At 48.3% G+C, this 20,130-nt stretch overlaps 1 protein-coding gene across 2 annotated transcripts; it reads right to left on the bottom strand.

Annotated features, from left to right (window-relative positions):
- Positions 1–7,192: 7,192 nt before the first annotated feature.
- Positions 7,193–13,577, bottom strand: LOC102451825 (uncharacterized). 2 transcript variants are annotated; one of them, XM_075911993.2, is made up of 7 exons: positions 13,380–13,577; positions 11,999–12,283; positions 11,868–11,906; positions 11,411–11,707; positions 9,901–10,197; positions 8,280–8,372; positions 7,193–7,617 (listed from the first exon to the last, which is right to left on the bottom strand). In XM_075911993.2, exons 2-7 carry the CDS (start codon positions 12,027–12,029, stop codon positions 7,466–7,468), a joined length of 909 nt encoding a protein of 302 aa, XP_075768108.2. In that variant the 5' UTR covers positions 12,030–12,283; positions 13,380–13,577; the 3' UTR covers positions 7,193–7,465. The 2 variants fall into 2 exon arrangements, with proteins under 2 accessions (XP_075768108.2, XP_006122975.3); XM_006122913.5 differs by lacking the exon at positions 13,380–13,577 and having other exon boundaries at positions 11,999–12,659.
- Between the last annotated feature and the right edge of the window lie 6,553 nt (positions 13,578–20,130).

Genomic DNA, 20,130 nt, shown 5'->3' with positions numbered 1-20,130 from the left:
TTCACTCCTCTCTACTGCCGCCCTGCTGGCCCCTCTTCACTCCTCTCTATTGCCGCCCTGGTGGCCCCTCTTCACTCCTCTCTACTGCCGCCCTGCTGGCCCCTCTTCACTCCTCTCTACTGCCGCCCTGCTGGCCCCTCTTCACTCCTCTCTACTGCCGCCCTGCTGGCCCCTCTCCACTCCTCTCTACTGCCACCCTGCTGGCCCCTCTTCACTCCTCTCTACCGCCACCCTGCTGGCCCCTCTTCACTCCTCTCTACTGCCACCCTGCTGGCCCCTCTTCACTCCTCTCTACCGCCATCCTGCTGGCCTCTCTTCACTCCTCTCTACTGCCACCCTGCTGGCCCCTCTTCTCTCCTCTCTACCGCCATCCTGCTGGCCCCTCTTCACTCCTCTCTACTGCCACCCTGCTGGCCCCTCTTCACTCCTCTCTACTGCCACCCTGCTGGCCCCTCTTCACTCCTCTCTACTGCCACCCTGCTGGCCCCTCTTCATTCCTCTCTACCGCCACCCTGCTGGCCCCTCTTCACTCCTCTCTACTGCCGCCCTGCTGGCCCCTCTTCACTCCTCTCTACTGCCGCCCTGCTGGCCCCTCTTCATTCCTCTCTACCGCCACCCTTCTGGCCCCTCTTCACTGCTCTCTACTGCCACCCTGCTGGCCTCTCTTCACTCCTCTCTACTGCCGCCCTGCTGGCCCCTCTTCATTCCTCTCTATTGCCACCCTGCTGGCCCCTCTTCACTCCTCTCTACTGCCGCCCTGCTGGCCCCTCTCCACTCCTCTCTACTGCCACCCTGCAGACCCCTCTTCACTCCTCTCTACCACACCCTGCTGGCCCCTCTTCACTCCTCTCTACTGCCACCCTGCTGGCCCCTCTTCACTCCTCTCTACTGCCACCCTGCAGACCCCTCTTCATTCTTCTCTTCTGCCACCCTGCAGGCCCCTCTTCACTCCTCTCTACCACCACCCTACAGGCCACTCTTCACTCCTCTCTACCGCCGCCCTGCTGGCCCCTCATCACACCTTTCTATTACTGCCCAGCTCTCTGCTCGTCACACCGCTCTACTGCAACCCTGCTGGCCCCACGTCATGCCTCTCTACTGCCGCCCTGTTGGGCACTCCTCTCGCCTTCCTATCCCCGCCCTGCTAGCCCCTTGTCATGCCTCTCTACCACCACTCTGGAGGTCGCTCTTACACCTCTTGGCCACCATCCTTCTGGATGCTTATTGCCCCGGTCTGCTGCCACCCTGCTGTCTCTCACTCACCCTCTGCTGCCCTCCATCTCTCAGCTGTGATGTCTGCCCATCGGGCTCTTAGTAAATTTCAACTCTTTCGAGGCTGGACAGAAAACTGCCCCATCTCTCATGACTTCAGCCCCTTGGGATTTTTACTAGGTAGACACGCAGCTGTACCACAACCGAAATCAGAAGGAGGCTCTGGTGGAAACCTGCGTGGCTCTGTTCTGTGAGCAGTGGGGCTCTCAACAGGTCGGAGCAGCCCAGGAAGTATTCCTCGGAATGTGTGTAGTCCGTAGTTCAGCATACCTGCCCACTCCCTAGTTATCCTCCCAGGCCTATGCCTGCCCAGCCCCTGCTGAGCAAGCTGCTTTCAGAGCAGATGAAGCACAGACCAGAAAGACAGACACTGGCCACTGTATGTCATGATCCCTGCACTCACAGCAAACCTAGCTGGCCCACAGGCTCCTCACATCCCCTCACCAGCTCCCTCCTGGCCTCTCATCACATCCCCCCACCAGCACACTTCTGGCCCCTCATCACATGCCCCCATCATTACATTTCTTGCCCTATGTCACATTCCTCCACCATCCCTCCACCGCCTCCTCCAGAGAGGGAGATTCCACCACCTCCCTTGGCAATTTATTCCAATATTTGCCCACCCTGACAGTTAGGAATTTTTTCCTAATGTCCAATCTAAACCTCCCCTGCTGCACTTTAAGCCCATTACTCCTTGTCCTGTCCTCAGAAACCAAGAGGAACAAATTTTCTCCTTTCTCCTTGTGACACCCTTTTAGATATTTGAAAACCGCTATCATGTCCCCCCTTAATCTTCTTTTTTCCAAACTAAACAAGCCCAGTTCATGAAGCCTGGCTTCATAGGTCATGTTCTCTAGGCCTTTAATCATTCTTGTCGCTCTTCTCTGGACCCTTTCCAATTTCTCCACATCTTTCTTGAAATGTGGTGCCCAGAACTGGACACAGTACTCCAGCTGAGGCCTAACTAGTGCAGAGTAGAGCGGCAGAATGACTTCACGAGTTTTGCTTACAACACACCTGTTGATACAACCTAGAATCATATTTGCTTTTTTTGCAACAGCATCACACTGTTCACTCATATTCAGCTTGTGGTCCACTATGACCCCTAGATCCCTTTCCGCCATGCTCCTTCCTAGACAGTCGCTTCCCATCTCTCAGATGCAACCATCAGCCTCTTAGTTATTTTCAACTCTTCTGCAGGCCGGGCAGGAACACTGCCCCATCCCACTTGCTTTGCGCCCTGCTGAGCAAGCGCTTTTCTGCTCCACGGTAGCTTTTTCTTTTAAATGACACTGCTCATGGTATTTCATAATCCCTGCGTTCACTACCAGCCTAGCTGGCCCACAGGCACGAATTCAGCTGATTGCAACGAGCAAACTCCACTCCCACTGCTGACTATCCAGCAAAGCCAAGCGGAGCAGGAGCAAACTGTGTTTGCATAGACACCCCCCGAGTCTCTCGCCTCCACCTGACTATGGGGGAAGCATCCTTCAGTCCTTGCTTCCGCTGGAATATTTTCCCAGCTGGGCTTCCCCTGTGGGACTCACTGTGGCTGGTTCGAAAGTGCTGTGTGGTGGCTAGGAGCCACAGGCGATGTGGTTGCTGACAGGCACTGAGGGGAAGGTGAAATAGGCCAGTGTGGATTGACGGATTCCCCCATGAACTCCCAGGAAAGGCGGGCACCGGGTCAGCAGGGAAACCCATCTCCCAGGAGAGCGAGAACTCCAGGAGTCCACCTCTGAGCAGGGACAGGTGAGGAGCCGAGATGAGGGGGCTTTGGTGGGCCACAGAAGGGAGGTAGAACTGTGCTTCCTCCGAACTGGGAGGGGACGACAGGAAAAGGCGGGCGGATGGTTCAGAGAACAGGGCTGAGCAGCGGTTTTGGCCAGAAACTCACAGCTGGGCTGTGGAGGGGAAAAGGGAGAGATTAGAGTCTCTGCAGGATTTCCTGTGAGCTGGGGGGAGAGGGGGAGGCTGTGACTTCTCTGAGGGCATGTGATGGAGGGAGGGAGACCCTGCCCCGGAGACCAGTTCAGCATTGTGCTAACTCACCTTCTGCCTGCGCTGGGTAAGTTTTGTCCCCCTTTTTCTTTCTTTCTTTCTTTCTTTCTTTCTTTCTTTCTTTCTTTCTTTCTTTCTTTCTTTCTTTCTTTCTTTCTTTCTTTCTTTCACTTTTTAACCTTTTTCTTTCTTTCTTTCTTTCTTTCTTTCTTTCTTTCTTTCTTTCTTTCTTTCTTTCTTTGGGTGTGTCTAGACTACATGCCTCCTTCGACGGTTTCACGAGGCTTACCTGTGTCGATGAAGAAAGGCTTCTTTGTCGGGGCATCGCGTCCAGACTCCCCCGATCTGCCGACAAACAGCTGATCGGCAGATCGGGGCAGCCATTTAAATTTAAATGAAGCCGCGATTATTTTAATCGCGGCTTCATTTCCCTCTTCCGATCTGGCTAATCTACATGGCTCCGTCGACGGAGGCATGTAGTCTAGACACACCCTTTCTTTCTTTCACTTTTTAACTTCTTTCTTTCTTTCTTTCTTTCTTTCTTTCTTTCTTTCTTTCTTTCTTTCTTTCTTTCTTTCTTTCTTTCTTTCTTTCTTTCTTTCTTTCTTTCTTTCACTTTTTAACCTTTTTCTTTCTTTCTTTCTTTCTTTCTTTCTTTCTTTGGGTGTGTCTAGACTACATGCCTCCTTCGACGGTTTCACGAGGCTTACCTGTGTCGATGAAGAAAGGCTTCTTTGTCGGGGCATCGCGTCCAGACTCCCCCGATCTGCCGACAAACAGCTGATCGGCAGATCGGGGCAGCCATTTAAATTTAAATGAAGCCGTGATTATTTTAATCGCGGCTTCATTTCCCTCTTCCGATCTGGCTAATCTACATGGCTCCGTCGACGGAGGCATGTAGTCTAGACACACCCTTTCTTTCTTTCACTTTTTAACTTCTTTCTTTCTTTCTTTCTTTCTTTCTTTCTTTCTTTCTTTCTTTCTTTCTTTCTTTCTTTCTTTCTTTCTTTCTTTGGGTGTGTCTAGACTACATGCCTCCTTCGACGGTTTCACGAGGCTTACCTGTGTCGATGAAGAAAGGCTTCTTTGTCGGGGCATCGCGTCCAGACTCCCCCGATCTGCCGACAAACAGCTGATCGGCAGATCGGGGCAGCCATTTAAATTTAAATGAAGCCGCGATTATTTTAATCGCGGCTTCATTTCCCTCTTCCGATCTGGCTAATCTACATGGCTCCGTCGACGGAGGCATGTAGTCTAGACACACCCTTTCTTTCTTTCACTTTTTAACTTCTTTCTTTCTTTCTTTCTTTCTTTCTTTCTTTCTTTCTTTCTTTCTTTCTTTCTTTGGGTGTGTCTAGACTACATGCCTCCTTCGACGGTTTCACGAGGCTTACCTGTGTCGATGAAGAAAGGCTTCTTTGTCGGGGCATCGCGTCCAGACTCCCCCGATCTGCCGACAAACAGCTGATCGGCAGATCGGGGCAGCCATTTAAATTTAAATGAAGCCGCGATTATTTTAATCGCGGCTTCATTTCCCTCTTCCGATCTGGCTAATCTACATGGCTCCGTCGACGGAGGCATGTAGTCTAGACACACCCTTTCTTTCTTTCACTTTTTAACCTCTTTCTTTCTTTCTTTCTTTCTTTCTTTCTTTCTTTCTTTCTTTCTTTCTTTCTTTCTTTCTTTCTTTCTTTCTTTCTTTCTTTCTTTCTTTCTTTCTTTCTTTCTTTCTTTCTTTCTTTCTTTCTTTCTTTCTTTCTTTCTTTCTTTCTTTCTTTCTTTCCCCATCTCCCCCATTTCCTCCCAGTGCCCCAAAGCCCATGTGCATGGAGGTCTCATCAACTCCATTCTCTCCTCCAGCCTGTCTCCAGTTACTTCCCCGGCTGGTGTCTCCCAGAGATAATGCCCAAGCCTGTCCACGCCGAGATACCACTGCTTGGGGTGGGGATGTCTCTTAAGCCAGAGTGCGGTTCTTCCTCCCATTTCAGCTGTGGGCTGTGGCAGGAAAGGTTGGGGGGATGTGAGCTCAGAGATCTCTGTCTCCCCCTTTGCTCCTTACACCCACCCACAGCCCCAGTTCATTCTGACCTCACCCCATTCTCAGCCCAGGGCAGGTGAGATGAATTGGGTGGGTCTCAACCCAGGTCTTGGCAGGAAGGCTGAGGCCGGGCGGGGGCTGGATACCAAATACCCCTCTGCCCCTTACAGAGAAAGGGCTGTGCACTGGAGGGGAAGGGGGTTTCTATGTCTATGTGAGTGGGGAGGACCTCAGTGCGCATGAACAGCTAAGTTCTGGGAACTGCTGATTTCGCCCGTTTCCTCGGTAGAGTGAAACGGCACCTTTTGGCCCCACCCACTCAGATAGGAAATGCCCTGCCCCCATGTCCACTAGTTCTTTCTCCTTTACTCCCTGTCCATGAAACCATGGGGCATGAGGGGCTGGGATGCAGGGTTGTCCCCCAGCTTCTGAAGAGGCAGAATTTGTGCTGTGTTCACCTTCCCCCTCTCAGCTCAAAGGGCTCAGGCTGTGAGCAGACTCAGGCAAGGGGGCAATCCTGTCCCTATCTCAAGATTTCCTCCTTCGCCTGGCCTATGAGGTGCTCCTGGATTGATTCTCTTTCATCTCTGTCACCCCACGTGCCAAAGCCCTTCGGCACGTTCTGTGCTAGTTTCCACTCATTCTGGGGGTTTGGATGCAGGGTGAAGATGAGGGTGGCTATTTGCTGCTGGATCTCGGTTGGTTATGACTTGGTGCAATAGACCCTTGGATATGTTTAAAATCGGGAAATCTGGAGAACTTTCATCCAATAGTTTTAAAAGACCTGGCTGAGGAGCTCACGGAACTTGATTGGCTGGTTTTCTAAAAGATCTGCTTTCGCCATTATTTTTAGTTCATCCTATGTCCCCTGTTTTACGTGAGGTCAGATTAGTTTATCACAGTGATCCCTGGTGGCTTTGGAATCCATGGCTACATCTAAACAGTAGGGCTACGTCTGCACTGCATGATTTTCCGGAAATGCTTTTGACGGAAAAGCACTTTTTGTGGAAAAGCGTCCGTGGCCAATCTAGACGCGCTTTTCCGCAAAAAAGCCCCGATCGCCATTTTCACGATCAGGGCTTTTTTGCGGAAAACAAATCTCAGCTGTCTACACTGGCCCTTTTGCACAAAAGTTTTTCGAAAAAAGACTTTTGCCCGAACGAGGGCAGCATAGTGTTTCCACAAAAGCACTGATGATTTTACATGAGATCGTCAGTGCTTTTGCGGAAATTCAAGCGGCCAGTGTAGACAGCTGGCAAGTTTTTCCGCAAAAGCAGATGATTTTGCGGAAAAACTTGCCAGTCTAGACACAGCCTAGGATTATTTCGGAAGAACCTTTTTTCAGAAGAGATCTGCCAAAAATCTTCTCCCGAAAGAGAGCATCCACACTATAAAAGCACATCGAAAAAGCAATCTTCTTTTTCAAAAGAGAGTATTCTGACTGAATGGACGCTCTCTCGCACATAAGCTGGGATTGCTTTGGGTGGAAGGGCCACCAGGGGACCTGTGCTTTTTCCTCTTTCCTCTTTTTCCGAAAGAACTCCCACTTCCCCATCCACACATGTCTTTTTCCGAAAGCACTCTTTCAGAAAACGGCTTCTTCCTTGTAGAATGAGGATTACCAATGCTGGAAGAACCCCTCTGTTCTTCTGATACAATTTCAAAAGAACGCCATTGCAGCATGGACATAACTGGAGGGGTTTTTTTTTCAGAAAAACAGCCGTTTTTCCAAAAAAAATCCTCTTCAGTATAGACATAGCCTATGAGGGATAGGAATTGCCAGTGAAAATGGGCAGCAAATCATGCCATCTGGTAGCAATGCGAAGGATAGGACACAACCTGCGGGAGGAAGCACATTGATACCATAACTGAGTCAGATAGTCCAGCGGGATGGAGAGAATTTTTATTGCCAGAAGCGTGGGGAGCTGACTGGAATTCGTGCAGCTTGGGAAAAAGCTTTTCTTTCTTTCTTTCTTTCTTTCTTTCTTTCTTTCTTTCTTTCTTTCTTTCTTTCTTTCTTTCTTTCTTTCTTTCTTTCTTTCTTTCTTGTCCACTTCTGCGTTGGGATCCAAAGCTCACGACCAGGGAAGAGACCTGCAGAATATTGTAAGCAAACACGGCAAGCTTCATGGCACAGCAAATGAAAGGTGGCCATCATGTGTCCTGTTTCTCCACTGGGAAAACTGAGGCTGGTGGTGTGGTAGGTTCATCACTCAGAATCTCAGCCAGATCAGGGTTGGAGGACTTTGGGGATCCTTCTACAGGTTTGGCTCTCTGCAATCTCCGTTTTGTAACTGTCCTAGAATCTGCAAACCAAAAGTGACAACTTTGGAGTTTATCCCACACTTCCGACCCACCTCTCACGGACGGACAGGAAAAGAGGGAAAGGGGGATGAAGAAGTGGGTGGGACAACCAGTAGAGGGCGCTGTAGCTCTCCATGGTGCTAGTGCATGGTGTGCTGTAATTCTAGGTCATGAGGGGATGCTCTCCCCCTTAGAGTTGGGGTGACCCCAATTTTCTAAAGCTGCACTAGGGGGTGCTGTCCTCCAGGGCGCAGTGTGAGCAGGCTCAGTTGGGGGCTGTCTCCTGACTTTCAGGGCTGGCCTCGATGTATCAATGAGACAGGAGTGTGGCCTCCAACCTTCAGTCCTAACACGCTTCAGCAGCTCATTCCCACCCCTGCCATGTCAGTGTCATTCCAGAGCCGCCTTAGACCCCTGTCCACAATGGTTGGTCATTCACCCAATGCGCCCCACCCCAGAGGTGGCTGCATGTCAGCTAATGGCTGAAGAACTCCCTATGGGAACAGGGCTCATGACAAACACAATACCCAGCCAGCAAAGGGACATGAGCAGGTAGAGACACAAAGGGGGAGACATTTCGGCCTTGGTGGGACATTTAGGGTGTGAGGACGAGTTCCCCAAACCTGCCAATCAGGGCTCTCTGCCCCCCACAAAAACCAGTTACCTTGGTGCTTCATTAGGAAGTAGGTGACGAGGAAGATGAGGCCATTGAGGGTGAAGAAGGAGCCGCCCACAGCCAACACCCGGGACAAGTTGCCTGTGGTGGAGGGAAGAGACATGATGGAGTTGGAGGTACAATGCCCTGTTCAGTGTGTGTGTGTGTATGTGTGTGTGTGTGTGTTATAATGCCCCATTCAGAGCGAGTGTGTGCGTGCGCGTGTGTGTGGTATAGTGTCCTGTTCCCTGTGTGCATGTGTGTTATAATATCCTGTTCGGTGTGTGTGTGTGTGTGTGTGTGTGTGTGTGTGTTATAATGACCCATTCAGTGTGTTCGTGTGTGTGTGGGATAATGCCCCATTCAGTGTGAGTGTGTGCGAGTGTGTGTGTCCGTGTGTGGTATAATGCCCCATTCAGTGTGTGTGCGTGCGTGCGTGTGTGGTATAATACCCTGTTCAGTATGTGTGTGTGTGTTATAATGCCCTGTTCTCTCTCTGTGTGTGTGTGTGTGTGTGCGTGTGTGTGTATAAAGGCTGAGGATCAGATGTCCCAGCAACTGCTGGGAAAGACAGAAACTGAAGATCCTAGCTATGAAACAAAATAATATAATAATGTTTTGGGGTCCTTTGGTTGTAATAACAAACCTAAACAGCCACCCAAAACTGAATGGCTGCCCTGCAGCTCTGGCTACAAAATGTGGCCGGAAAACTCTCCAGCGGAACTTCTCAGACACAGCACACGTGCCATGGAGGCTTCTTGACTCATCTTACTGCAAACGATCTGTCCAGCTCGCTGAAAAAAACATCTATACAAAGGGGAAGTGATATTAATGCATTTGCCTCGTTCTTTATGTTGCTTGCAGTTTCAGGGTGAAACAGGGTGAGATTCGAAACATTTCTTGTTTACAGAACTAATTCTGTGAACTTGCTTTATTCGTTGTGGAATGAACACGGAACAATTATTTAGAATCACTCAAAACCTCACTGCTACTCATAAAAATCTGCTTTGTATTTTGTATCTATAACGGTGCTGTTTGAAATGTGAATTGCCATCCTCGGAGGAACAAGAGTTAATGCATGTTCTTTCCACATTGAGGAAGGGTGGATTGTACAGACATTCCTGGTCAAGCTGCAAGAGCTCTGGGATGTTTGTTTACAGGGCTGATATACTTGGCACTTGCTTGTTGATTCATGAATGTTTGGCAAGGCAGTTCTAAAGCTTGCTCCATGCCAATTTCCTGTCCTGCAATTTACACTCTCTGACCTTGTTCCTTTTTCGTTCATTGAGTGAGAATCTTCTTTCATTTGTAAATTTAAAAGGAGTTCCTCCTTCATTTGTTTAAATGTGCACAAACCTCTTTTTATGCAAAATGTCTCCAACTAAAACACATTAAAAAAAGCACACAAGCTATGGCGATTAAACCCACAAAGAAAAAAAAATTACATGGACATTTGTTCTAAAATGCTCACGGTGACCAAAGTGTACATATCTAGAAATCAAGCCAGAGAGCAGGACTTAAAGAAAACAGGAGGCGTGGCAACCTGTCAAAATATATATGACGAATGGTATGTAGAGTGGTACTACTCTTTTTCCCTGCCTTGAGGTATGATGGACAGTGCAGCGCTCACCTCTCACATAGATGTCCACTGGCTTGCTCCTCTTGGATTGGACATTCCGTCCCAACAGATTTACCCAGTAGCAGCAGCTGAACGACCCAGATACCTCTCGCCCGGTGATGCTCATGATGTAGGTGTGGTTTCTCTGTGATGAAATCATGGTCGAGATAGCGATCCTATCTCCAAAGTACTGGAAGCCTTCAATGTCATCTGCTAGAGCTGGTGCAGAGCACTCAAGTTCCACGGAGGTGCCAGGGTGGTATTCCTTGTGCTGGGGGTGCACGGAGAAGGTCGGAGCCTCGGGTGCACCTGGGAACCATCAATTTTCATTGGCACCTCCCCATATTGGAGAACAGACGAGCAGCATTTTTAATCTCATTGCCCTGCGGCTCACCATGACCTCTCCCGAAGCCCTCGAATCTGACCTCCGAAACGTGTTCCTTTCACCCACAGAGGTTGCGCCAAGCAAAGACATGACCCCACCCACTTCCCACAGGTGATACCAAACAGCTCAAGATAGTTAAGATGAAAGCAGACGGCAAAGAGCTTCAGAAAGATCTCCCCAAACTAAGTGACTGGGCAACAAAATGGCAAATGAAAGTGAATGTGGATAAATGTGAAGAAATGCACATTGGAAAAAAATAGTCCGAACGATACATGCAATATGATGGGGACTAATTTAGCTACAACTACTGAAAAGAGAGATCTTGGAGTCATTGTGGATAATTCTCTGAAAACATCCACTCTGTGTGCAGCAGCAGTTAAAAAAAAAACCCCAACATTCAGCATGTTAGGAATCATTAAAAACGGAAGAGAAAATAAGACAGAGAATATCTTATTGCCTCTATATAACACCATGGGAGGCCCACGACTTGAATACTGCGTACAGATGTGGTCACCTCATCACAAAGCAGATCTCTTGGCATTGGAAAACGTTCAAAGAAAGGCAACACAAACGATGCAGGGTTTGGAACGGGTCCCATAGGAAGAGAGATTAAAAAGATTTGGATTTTTCTGCTTCAAAAAGAAGAAACTAAGGAGAGAGAGGATCGAGGTCTATACAATCACATCCAGTGTGGAAAAGGTGAATAAGGAAAAGTTATTAACTTATTCCCACAATATAAGAACTAGGGGTCACCCAATGAAATGAAGAGGCAGCAAGTGTCAAACAAATCAAAGAAAGCTTTTCTTCGTGTTAACCTGTGGAACTCCTCGACAGAGACTATGGTGAAGGCCAGGACTTTAACAGGATTCGGAAAAGAGCTAGATAGTTTCATGGAGGTTAGGTCTGTCCATGGCGATTAACCAGGAGGAACTTAAAAAGCAACAAATGCTCTAGAAGCACTTATAGGACCGGGAGGGGTAAGAATGGTGTCCCTGACCTCTGTTTATTTGGCTGATTGTATGTTCTGTCTCTGATAATCTGGGGTCGACACGGCTCGGAGAGGGCAGCAGAGGTAGGAGACTCAACGGGATGGGGGATGGAGGGAGGAACACAAAATCTGAGGAAGCCGCGACATACCCTTCACTTGAATAGAGATGGGGGAGCTCTTGATAGATGTGACTTCTTTCCCGGATTCCTCCCTCCAGTAGGCGCAGCTGTACGCCTCGATGGTGGAGTTGTTAGCCGTGAGATGGAGCCACGCTTCCCTGTAGGCATTGGGGGGCATCTCGGAGAGCTGCTTCCCACTTCCGTCAAAGAACTGGTACCTTGTCACCCCCTCGACCCCCTGAGCTGAGCACCGGAGGGTGAGACGGTCGCCCTCGATGAACTCTTGGTGTCGGGGGTGCAGAAAGAGTTTGGGGGCTGATGGAGGGTCTGGAATGGAAACACAGAAATTACGGCAGAGGGGGAGATATCCAGGGGGTAAGAGGGAGAAGACATGGGGGGGACAAGATACAGACACACACCCCACCCATCCTGTCAGCCATGCTTCACGGCAGATACAGCAACTTTGGCTATCCCTCGCTCCCTTTACCTGAAGGAGACACCAGGCTGGGGAACACCTCGAGAGCGGCTGAAAAAGGGAAGAGAGGGAGTGAAAACTCTGGGAAAGCAAGAACAGAGGAACAAAAGAAAAGGAAAACTATTGGAAAGAAAGTCTCTCACCCAGCACCGGTAGAAGGAGACTCAATTCCATGTTGTGCTTGTTTCTCTGCTTTTAGAATCTGGGATCTTTGCCTATCTCCGATGCCTGCATGTGGCTATATTAGGCACTTCCTTTCTGCCGGCCTATCAGCTGCACAGTACCCCTCAGCTGCACAAGACCCTTCAGAGACAGATTGCTGGGGTTCAGCTTGTACAGACATCAAGTTTGTGGTCCAGTCTTGTCTGGGCATCTAAGGATATTGCTGTCAGCACTTCTGCTTTTCCTGCTTGCTTGCTTGACAGCTTCTAATAGATTTGAAAATTATTTTCAACAAGGGTGAAACTAGCACCTTCAAGTTGCTTTCCTTTCTGCTGTGGGGGAGGGCTGTAAAGTAGTTAAAATTAAATGTGATGAATCATGCGATTGAAGACAATCGTCTTCACGTGACTGAAGGCAATTCATTAGTGATTAATTGCCCGATTAATCCGTCATCTCATACCAATTATCTGTGTCTTTCTTGCTGTTTTCTACATTTTCAAATATATAGATTTCAATTGCAACACAGACTACAAAACTAACACAGCTGCATCTCTATCACTATTCTACAAAATATTCAGGGCTCACTCTATACGCGTCTTTGACTAGAAGATTTACCTAGTATCGCTTGGGTCCCTCAGGGCAGTGGGCAAGGGGTTCAGGAGTAAGGGCAGGGTCTTAGGATGTGGGGGGCTCAGGGGAAAGGGTTATGGGGGTCGCAAAAGGGTGCTGTTGTACAGATGATCATGCACACTAGGCATTTAATTAGGGTCATAGCACAAAGACCCACAGTATCTCAAATATACCTTTAACAAGTTTTATTTCAAGCAATTCAGGAGCAGTTTTTAAAAGTGATAGATAGATAGATAGATAGATAGATAGATAGATAGATAGATAGATAGATAGATAGATAGATAGATAGATAGATAGATAGATAGATAGATAGATAGAGGGGGTGTATGGGGAGAGATAGATAGATAGATAGATAGATAGATAGATAGATAGATAGATAGATAGATAGATAGATAGATAGATAGATAGAGTAATTATCACTTAAAGGGCATTAAACACAATATTTAAATTGACTAATTAACAGTCTAACTCTGATCCTTAACCCAATTTAGCAGCCTAATTCTTAATCCAATTTAACACACACAGCCCCACACACACATTCCAGTCACCATCTGGGGCTGGCCAAACCCCAGGCAATGTTGGTTAACTTGGTCGAGGTGGAAGTCTGACATGCACGTCACCCCAATATGCCAAATTGATGGACGCCGCTCTGTAGGGCAAATTGGTTTGGTATGCAACCCGTCGGGGGCGGGGAAATCAGACCATGTGGAGTGATGTCCATTGGTTACACACAGTCCAGGTCCGGGTGGGGTGAGGTCCGTCGGTTGCACCCCCTCTTCTTCTGCAGGTGTTCTCACGACTGCTCTTGGGGCTTCCTGCTTCCACCACCCAATTCTGCTTGCCTCGGCTCGAGTGATAAACAACAGAACGTCCTAGACGAGGTCTCTCCCTGGTTGCTCCTTCCGATCTGGGAACGTTGCCTCCTTCTGTGCTGTTTTGTCTCAGCACACAGACACAGTTCTCCTATTTCACACAGTCTTTTTCTCAAAGTGGTAAACAAATACAAACTCCTCCGGGCCACTGGCTTGAACCTTAGTACGGCCGCTCTTCAGCTCACTTACTCATGCCAGCTGTTCACACGAGCCATGATGCCTGACATGGATGGGGGAGGGCCAGGAGTCAAGGCAGGGGATGGAATTCAGGGAAGGGGTGGGGGTGCATAAGTCAGGACAAGAGGTTTGGGGCTCAGACAGTCATCAGCCCCCTCCCCCACCGGAACCCGAGAAACTGTTACCAGATTTGCCCAATACTCTGGGGTGTGCTCATATATTAGGGTTACTCTTACGGGGCCGGAGGGAGGTTCACAACTCTATCCGGGTGCTGCGTGTGCTACTTGTGCTCTCCTATGGGGCTGAATTCTCCCTGCCGCCCATTCCCCCTCCCGCTGGAGTGCCCCTGCAGGAACTAGGCTCCTCAGGACGGGGTTCTCCCCACCTTAGCACCCCCACTACCAGAGCATGCCTGAGCTCTCGCACGCTGACCCCTCCTACGTCCCTGGACTCAGCACACTGGTTTAATAGCAACGCCCCACTACACCCCCATGATGGGGATTCCACAACCTCCCTGGGCAATTTATTCCAGTGTTTGACCACCCTGACAGGTAGGAACTTTTTCCTAATGTCCAACCTAAACCTCCCTTGCTGCAGTTTAAGCCCATTGCTTCTTGTTCTATCCTCAGAGGCTGTAGCCAGACAGGAACGCCCCCTTGTAACATCCATTTTTGCTTGCCTGGAGCATGCAGGGCACACAGAGCAGAAGGCCTGGATTTGGCAGGCTGCAGTGACCGTGAATGGCTGTAAACAGAGATACGCCAATTGCTGACCAAGAGGCTGCCGAGGAGTGCCCTTGACTTAACCCATATTGATACGAACACACAGCCGTCCGCGGGGGGAGGAATCTCTCGCCCAGTAAAAAAATGCCCAGTGCTCACAATTTAGTTCTCTCTCTTGCAAGTGTAAATTAACTTGAAACTTGCTTGTAAGAACTGGCGCCACAAAACGGACCAGTACAATTCGGCATCTTAGATAAGAAAGAGAATACGGGCCCCCAGGGGTATAAAGATGGGTCCAGCAGCACATTTACTTTGAGTGTCAATCTACCATCTATCTGCTGGTCGGGTTAGGTGTTTGACCTCCCGAGGTTCAATGGGAACGCTCACCTCGTATTCGTCTTTCCTAGGAATTGAGAGACCGGCCCTGGCCTGACACGCTGGAGTCGAGAGGCACAGAAGGGGGTAAAAATTGTACCTGGATATGGTCCTTTGTTTAAGTATATATACATAGTGTTAGAGCTCTTTAAAGATTCAGCTGTCACTTGGTACCATTCTTTCTATTTTCTATCTTTACCTTTTTCCTGTAACCATTTTTAAGATTTCTATATTTGCTAGCATTTAAGAAATAGAGCAATAGTCATTGTAACCATATGATTTATAAGCTTCTTTAATAAACCTGTAACTGTTTAAGCTTTAACCTGACTCCTTCAGTTGCTGTAATAGAACCAAGCACAATTTTAAAAGAACTTCAGCCGGTCATAAAGGGACAGTCATAGGAAGAGCTTGGGCGTTTGCATCGTGTCACTCCCAGGTGACAGATCCGTTGGGGCACCTTTCAGCCTTTCCCAGGCTGCCCGCTGCAAAGGAGCCCTGTGTTCTAGCAGCTAAAATCTAAGGTGTAATAAGCTCTTCCTATATAACGAGGCCTCTGTTGGCCTGCTGGCCACCCTCTGTGACGGGACCCCGGTCCTAGCAGTAAAGACACGGACGTTAAACCTTTTCTCAGCACACACACACACACTGCCCTGACCGTCGGCTGACAGAATTGGCGTAGTCGGCAGGATTGTGTTATTGGTTCAAATACAGCAGCATGAAGCCTGTCATGCTGGACATGGATTTTAGCTGTATAGAGAAGGAGTTTGCCCGAGAGGGATGGGGCAATCCTAAATGGGATAAAGAGATGTTAGGGAAAGGCGCTTGCATCTGGCTGTTAAAGGGTGTGTGGCAAGCAGCCTGCTCTAGCTACTGGAACTTAGAAACAGAGCTGATAAAGGTGCAGAGAGAGAGATACGAACTCTGGGAGCAATGCCAGAACCTAGATACCTGGATGTGAACCCTAAATAAGGACATGGAGCACCTACAGGAACAGCTCCTCCTGAGGCTAGAGAGGGGAAGGAGAAAGTAATTAATGGAGAAAAATGAGCTTTTGGAGCTTTCTGGCTTTAAGACTTTGCTAGCTCAAGCCCCCGTTCTCCCGCCTTCCACTGTAACCAAGATAAAACAGTACAGCATTCCAGCCGAAGCTATGGCTCCGGTCTGTGAACTAATTAAAGATTTGAAAAAACGGGGAATCTTAATTCGTACCTACTCCCCGTATCATTTGCTCAGGAAGCATGCTCGATAGGAATGAGCTCCCCTCTCACGAGGAAGCTCTGAGACAGCTGATAACGAGATACACACTTATCAGTTTATGGGTCCGATTCACCCGAATGCCCCATTTCATTTGTACCTCACTGTGGGAAACACAGGGATGTCTTATGCCTTATGGCAAGAAGGAGAAGCGGTACCCCGCCGCCCCATACAATTTGGCTCGAAGTTATGGCAGGGGTCACAGTCAAATTACACGCCTTATGAAAAAGTGCTTTTGACAGCACTAAGAGAAACAGAGGAGCTAACTGAGGCTCAAACCATAACATGTCACACTCCTCTCCCAATCATTAAGCCCATATTGGAAGGAAAGGAGTTGCCACTGGGAATAGCCCAAAAGAAAATGACTGTCCAAAGACGAGCACTCGATTTACTCTATTTACAGACTTTGCTGTAGCATGAATGTCATGAAAATGACAGTGTGATGCTGTTGCAAAAAAAGCAAATATGATTCTAGGTTGTATCAACAGGTGTGTGGTAAGCAAAACTCGTGAAGTCATTCTGCCGCTCTACTCTGCACTAGTTAGGCCTCAGCTGGAGTACTGTGTCCAGTTCTGGGCGCCACATTTCAAGAAAGATGTGGAGAAATTGGAAAGGGTCCAGAGAAGAGCGACAAGAATGATTAAAGGTTTAGAGAACATGACCTATGAAGCGAGGCTTCATGAACTGGGCTTGTTTAGTTTGGAAAAAAGAAGATTAAGGGGGGACATGATAGCGGTTTTCAAATATCTAAAAGGGTGTCACAAGGAGGAAGGAGAAAATTTGTTCCTCTTGGTTTCTGAGGACAGGACAAGGAGTAATGGGCTTAAAGTGCAGCAGGGGAGGTTTAGATTGGACATTAGGAAAAAATTCCTAACTGTCAGGGTGGTCAAATATTGGAATAAATTGCCAAGGAAGGTGGTGGAATCTCCCTCTCTGGAGATATTTAAGAACAGGTTAGATAGACATCTGTCAGGGATGGTGTAGACGGAGCTTGGTCCTGCCTTGAGGGCGGGGGGCTGGACTCGATGATCTCTCGAGGTCCCTTCCAGTCCTATGATTCTATGAAAACCCTATACTGTAAAGTTTAAAATTAATAATAGCTGTCTGCAATACCCATTTGGATTTACCTACTGAAAGAAATCAGAAGGTGTGTGGGGCTAATTAAAAAGCCCACCCTCCTTACCAAATTGATACTAGATAAACCTGTGTTATTGGGAAAAGTCATTTAGCAGGCATTAGGACGTATCATAAGAGGAAAAAGCATGTGAAAGGAGAAGGCAAAAAGCTTGGCGCCCTATGGGCATAGTGGAAAGATTTAAGCGATTGTTGTAATGTGAAGGAAAACCTACTTAAAAATGACACCTCGTTTCTTTGCAGCCTCTTTCTTAAGCTCTGTGCAAACCACTTAGGCAAAGAAACAATCAAATGTAAACATTTGTCTACGGACACTTTTGTTAAATCTGCAAAAATAAAATTAAGAATTCTACTGAAACTTAATTGGTTAACTGCATAAAAGAATGAGCTCTATATATTGTAACTTTATTTTGTAGGTTTCAAACGAACTCGTTTTATTTTGGTTTAGATAACGTCCTCTTGCTTAACATTGCAAACAGACAGAGCACAAATTGGTTAGTGCTTGTGTTGGGCATTCAACTTTTAAGGTTAAATTTAACTCTCTAAGAATCCAAACTCTGAAACTTCACTGTGTCTCTGTTCAAGGCTGAGTTGATGATACTTTTAGCTTGCTCTCAGATCCAAGGTTGTAAGTGGGTGCAGACTGCCTGTCTGTTCTGAAGAGGTGTGAAACCAACTGTCCCTCATAAGTAAGCCTGTAACATTGTACGTATGATTCTTTTCAAGAAAATAAAAGCGTTTTGCTTGCAGGAACAGTAACTGGCCAACCAACACCTTGTGCTAAGGAAAAGCATTATAGCCTTACACATTAAGCCTGATCTGTAGTACAAGAGGGAAACTGAGGCATGCCACTGTTGGGGAAAGCTAGCAACTCAGAGGTAATTCAAGGGAGTGGAAGGTCACGAGTACCGATAAAGCGCCCTTGTTCTCGGAAAGTTGCAGCTCACTCGCCCATGGAAGTGGTAAGGAACTAGCTGTAACCGGTTCCCCTAGCAGATCTTAGGCAGTATTTTAAGTTATAATGGGCCACCCCGACAGGGGTAGAAATGTTTTCTTGTCTTTCAGATCATCAGAAAGCGCTGGTGCCAGCTGAAGAAAAACAAACAACAACAACAAAAACCATGGTTCTGTGTCAGGACATAATAAGTTTGTGTTCTGTCCAAGTGTGTCTTGTGTGTCTTAATTGTAATACGTATTGCAAATATTGTTGTGTGTAGGATATTGTTTTAATGAAAGGATAATTTGAGTAAAGCAGAAGCATGAATTTAAACCAACAAAATTAATAATTGCGCCCAATCAATTGGCAACTCTAAACTTAGTCGATTGGCAACTTTAAAATTCAGTGAAAGGATAATTTGGTAATTGTTTAGGCTAGGAGAATGTTAACAATGTCTCCACAGGTGAACAAAAAAGGAACTGGTTAGGCCTCAGTGTAGCCATTAAAGCAAACTAATCTAGCGGGAAGGGGGCTGGTACCCCTCTCCCAGGCCTTCTGTTCACGTGATGCACTCCTTGCTTCCTAACCAGCGCAGAGTAGAGCGGAAGAATGACGTCTCGTGTCTTGCTCACAACACACCTGTTAATGCCTCCCAGAATCGTGTTTCCTTTTTTTGCAACAGCATCACACTGCTGACTCATTCAACTTGTGGTTCACGATGACCCCTAGATCCCTTTCCGCCGTACTCCTTCCTAGACAGTCGCTTCCCATTCTGGAGGTGTGAAACTGACTGTTCCTTCCTAAGTGGAGCACTTTGCATTTGTCCTTATTAAACGTCATCCTGTTTCTCCAATTTGTCCAGATCATGTTGAATTCTGACCCTATCCTCCAGAGCTTGGGATCATCTGCAAACTTAATAAGCATAATTTCTATGCCAATATCTAAATCGTTGATGAAGATATTGAACAGAGCCGGTCCCTGAACAGACCCCTGCAGAACCCCACTTGTTATACCTTTCCAGCAGGATTGAGAACCATTAATAACGACTCTCTGAGTACGGTTCTCCAGCCAGTTATGCACCCACTTTATGGCAGGGTCTGGGGCTGGTCACACCAGGAAGATGGGCGGTGCCTGGAATGGGATTGTTTCTCATAAAATGGAAAGGGAGGAGATCTGGTAAGAGGAACAGTTGCACCATGGAATGACCACCAGGGGCAGCCAACACCACAGTACGAGCACCGGTTGGGCCCTTTTCAATTGCCCCTTTGTGCCCCTGGACAATTGCCCCTTTGTGCCCCTTGTCGGAGGGTCTGCCCACGAAGGGGTGAAACCGGGCGGCACCTTTTCCCGGGAAGCAGGACAAGACCGGAGGAGGAGCAGCGGGCATGGTTGGGGCCAGGCAGCTGGAAATGGGTGGGGTGCATCCGGCTCGGGGTGCAAGGGGAGACCCTGAGCCTTAGCTCTCAGCTCATCCCACCTTGGTGGATTTCACGGCATAGTCCTGTTTTCTGTGCTCCTAAGCTCCGTTCTGTCGACCGAGGAACCTTCTGCTTCGCACGCCGGCTGCGGGACGGGAGGAGGGGCAGTGCCCTTCAAGTCCCTCGGGGCTCAGGGCGGGGGAGCACACAACCCAGAAGGGGATGCTGTCGGCTCCGAATTCGCACCCAGGAAGGCAGAAGCGGTGGGCTCAGAGAAAGGAGGACGCTGCCCCGGACCTCTGGCTGGCCTCTCCGAGCAGTTCCAGTGTGTCGTCCCCCTGGGAGGCCAGGGCGGAGCTGGGTCAAGGACGGGTTTTTCCGTTTGGCAGTGGCACTGAGGAAAGCGGGGAAGGGGGACATTCATTGTGGCTTGAGCCAAGAGATGCATTTTGGGGCAGGAGAGGGGGCTAACGGAGACTTCGGAGAGGGACTCTCATGCAATGTGGAATTTCCTTCAAAAGAAATGTGAAATGCACCCCGCAGCGGCGGGGCGGGGTGCAGTCCGGTGCATTATTTGCCTCAGAGGCAGGGGGA

The sequence above is a fragment of the Pelodiscus sinensis genome, chromosome 30 (assembly GCF_052426305.1).
Source record: "Pelodiscus sinensis isolate ZL-2025 chromosome 30, ASM5242630v1, whole genome shotgun sequence".
Taxonomy (NCBI): domain Eukaryota; kingdom Metazoa; phylum Chordata; order Testudines; family Trionychidae; genus Pelodiscus; species Pelodiscus sinensis.
This window is presented reverse-complemented; position numbering and strand designations above follow the sequence as displayed.